This window comes from Augochlora pura, unplaced genomic scaffold (genome assembly GCF_028453695.1).
Source record: "Augochlora pura isolate Apur16 unplaced genomic scaffold, APUR_v2.2.1 APUR_unplaced_2060, whole genome shotgun sequence".
Classification (NCBI taxonomy): Eukaryota; Metazoa; Arthropoda; class Insecta; order Hymenoptera; family Halictidae; genus Augochlora; species Augochlora pura.
In genome coordinates this window covers 1-3,403 of record NW_027582173.1, presented here as the reverse complement: position 1 = coordinate 3,403, position 3,403 = coordinate 1, and the positions used below count along the sequence as shown (strand labels likewise).

The window sequence follows — 3,403 nt, the reverse complement described above, 5'->3', positions numbered from 1 at the left end:
TGTTCCGGGACCGCACGGCAGTCCCACAAAGTCGTTCTAGGGTTAATTCCAAATTAACTACCTTAAACCAACGGATGCTCGGTTTCGGTACACCATCCGCGAAACAATAAAAATCTACGCTTTTGCGTTCACGTGTGTTAAGGTCAAAGATTATCTCGTCTTTCTTCAAATTGGTATCGGCAATAATGGGCGCTCGTGCAGCTAAAACGAAAATAATATTATTCGACAATACATCGATCGAACCGTTCTCGGAATTCGCATTTCCAATTACCGATTACTTCCAGACGATATCCAGCAGACCGAATATAATTATCCATTGCCTTTCCTGTACAAATATATTCCTGCGAGTCCTCTATTTTCACGCTGCGTATCTCCAAAATTGATCTATGCATGAATTGCGTCCTCTGCCGATCGATAGAGATTCTCTCTAAAAGTTGAAACACGTTATTTTCAGTTCGTTCAATTTCTCATTAAGCTTCGAATTGTTTTTGAGAAATTGAATTACCAGATTGTACAATTGGTCCACTTTCGTTCCACCAATCAAAGATATCTGAATAATTGCGAATCGAAGCAGCACAGATCAGCTTCCATTCGTCACCCTCTACCACTGAGTCCATCGTAAGAATGATACCGAATTCCCCGACTTCATCTAAAATATTTCCAATAGCATACTCAATGAGCGAACAACAAGCTATATTACGACAAAGAGAAGTACGCAAGCAAAAAGATATTTTAACCGTTTGTACTTTGTAATATTCATGGATTAAACCTACACTCTAGCTATGGATGCAAAAGCATTTTGGTTTGTTAATTGCGAGAGGTGAATCTGGCCCCATTCTTACCGGAAACAGACACGTTTTCGGTAGCACGTCCGCAGCCGATATCATTGCACGCGCTACAAGTAAGCTCGCCAGACGTTTGAAGGGTCGCCGATACTATAGAAACCAGATGAGTCATGGTTCCGTTTTCCCTGGAGTTCTGCAATAAATATATTTCGACTTAACAAATCGATCGCATTTGATGCATCGAGTTTACTCGGACTTCAATGGACGCTAAACCTAGGGGTCGCTGAGAATGATCGATGTCACATTATTCGCTTAAAAGTTGTCGGCATTGTAAAAACTTGTTTATAGAAAATGACTGAATCAATGTCTTTTTGCAAGAATGCAAAAGCACACATTAACGTTTTCACGTCCGCACGGTTTACGAAAATATTCTACTCTGTCGCAGAAAATATTTTGAAAGTGGTACATACATTAAAATGTACAAATATAAATCATTAAAGATAACTAACTTAACTGTTTCTTATGAAACAAAGTATATTCTAGTTTAATTGTAATATATGTTTTTGTTAAACTTTTCTTAAAAATAAAATAACTCCTTTTTAACAAAGTCCAGCAACATTTAATATTTCTTGTTTCAATAATAGGCAGCGAAACAGTTTTCCGCAACCTTGCAAGATTTATAAATCGAATTTGTGGGTTTTCTCATTTGATTTGAATAGCAACACGTGACATTATTTTCTTCTACTTTTCTCACTCGACGAAATTGGAATCAACTAATGACGTTTTAAATTTCTAAAGGTTTGGTGAAGTGGATCGTAAAGACGATGTTTCGACGATGTAATAGTTTAAAAATTCGGTGACCAGGCCTTGTATTCAATAGCTTGATGCATGCAGAATAAAGTCACGAAATCACAGAATTCTACCACAATTTTCAACCATATGTTGATATACTGTAAAAACATTGAACAAACAACAGTTGGATACGTATTGTAGGGTTCTTTCCGAGTATAAAAGGTAGAATGGTTGCGAATCATAAAATACACAGTTGTATACAGTTATACATAGTTATATTATAGTCACAGTTGTGCATAGTTGTCGTAGTTGTCGTGGATATACATAGCTGTTGCGTTGTTGTTAACCTCTTCGGCACGACACGCCATTATAGTGGCTTTCACGGATGTTTCGCGCTTTACTCAATTTTATTACACTAAGAAAAGAATGTCTATAGCTAACACTATTTATGGCTATACCAAACGAAATATATATTAAGAAAAATGGTAATTTAGTTACGAAAAATTTCATTCGCGCAAAATCCAGTCGTGCTTAAAAGGTTAAAAGTAGTCGTCGTTGTTGTCGTTGCGTTGTCGTAAGAGGTGGTTGTACGTTATCGTTAATAAACTGTTACTATTACTTTTATTGTTACCCAACATTTTTTGTTGCCGTTTGTTACATTATCACGGAGTTTCGTGGGATTTCCAAACAATAATCCCTACAATATAGTGCAACTTTGTTGGACCATTTCATTGCCTTTCTGTATATGAGGTAACGGCTAAGATGTTGATCAGACCGATCCAGTTCTTTCAAATATTGATTATAATTCAGAATACATCGGGGCTTTTAAATCGGTTAATTAGTTCTTCTACAACTCTTTCTAGTATCAACAATTTCGGCATTCCGAATTGTAGAAATCATTCGTAAACTCTGTTTTCCTTTGACATAACGTTGCAAATAACACCTTGTTGGTATCGCCGGCAGGTGAAGACAGGCTTGCCAATGACGCCGCATTGGTGTCATCGGACGCGAGGGCGTTAAAATGGAAATCGTTTAAAATGTAAATATTATCAGCCACGATTCGTACACCGTAGATTTCGTGGTAAAACACTACGTACCGTTAAATACTCGAGGATACCATCGTCGCAAGAAGGATAATTGGGACACTTGCGGTAACTCCAGGTAATGTTCGGCCTCGGAAACGCTTCCACATGGCATTCTACCAATGCCACCTGATTATGGAAGTAATACGAGCGCGATGTGTTTATGTATACTTCTGGTTCAGCTGAAAGACACAACTTCGATTAGACCAAACATTATTAGGTCAGATTAATATTTGTATATTTTGTTTATAAATAATAAAAAAAAAACAGCATACCCAGTACGTCTAACGTAAAGTTTAATGATTTCTTTTTATATCGATTGTCGACCTGGATAGAATATATTCCCATGTCATTTAATCCCAGACGACTGATTCTCAATATCTGCTTACCGCGTGCAGCATCAATTGAAAATTTCGGCCCTTCTGGTGTCGAGAGACTCGTTGTAATCTCGTCACCTTGCGTATCCAACCTACAAAGTGGAACTTTGGATATCGAAGTAACAATTCAAGGTTCCAATCAATTATAAACTTTCGAGTACTCTACGCGATAAAATAAGCCTATACGTGTACAAGTATACCGGGTAAAAATATTATATTTGCAGTGGACAAATCTCCGAAGGTATAAAAGATAATTCACATCAATGAATTCATCCAAACGAGCATCCAGATAGTATTAATTCAAAATAAAGCATTCAAAAGTTATGAATAACCTCTCCAAAAAAAACTCTGAATAATGTTAACTCTA

General features: G+C 36.9%; 1 protein-coding gene across 1 annotated transcript; it reads right to left on the bottom strand.

Moving 5' to 3' along the window:
- Positions 1-4: 4 nt before the first annotated feature.
- On the bottom strand, positions 5-3,086 carry LOC144477581 (vascular endothelial growth factor receptor 1-like; the record flags this gene model as incomplete). The annotated part of the gene is made up of 7 exons (XM_078195306.1): positions 3,049-3,086; positions 2,935-2,986; positions 2,675-2,841; positions 843-978; positions 506-649; positions 272-427; positions 5-201 (listed from the first exon to the last, which is right to left on the bottom strand). Coding segments are annotated over exons 1-7 (864 nt in total), but the record flags the coding sequence as incomplete, so codon positions are not given.
- Positions 3,087-3,403: the final 317 nt, after the last annotated feature.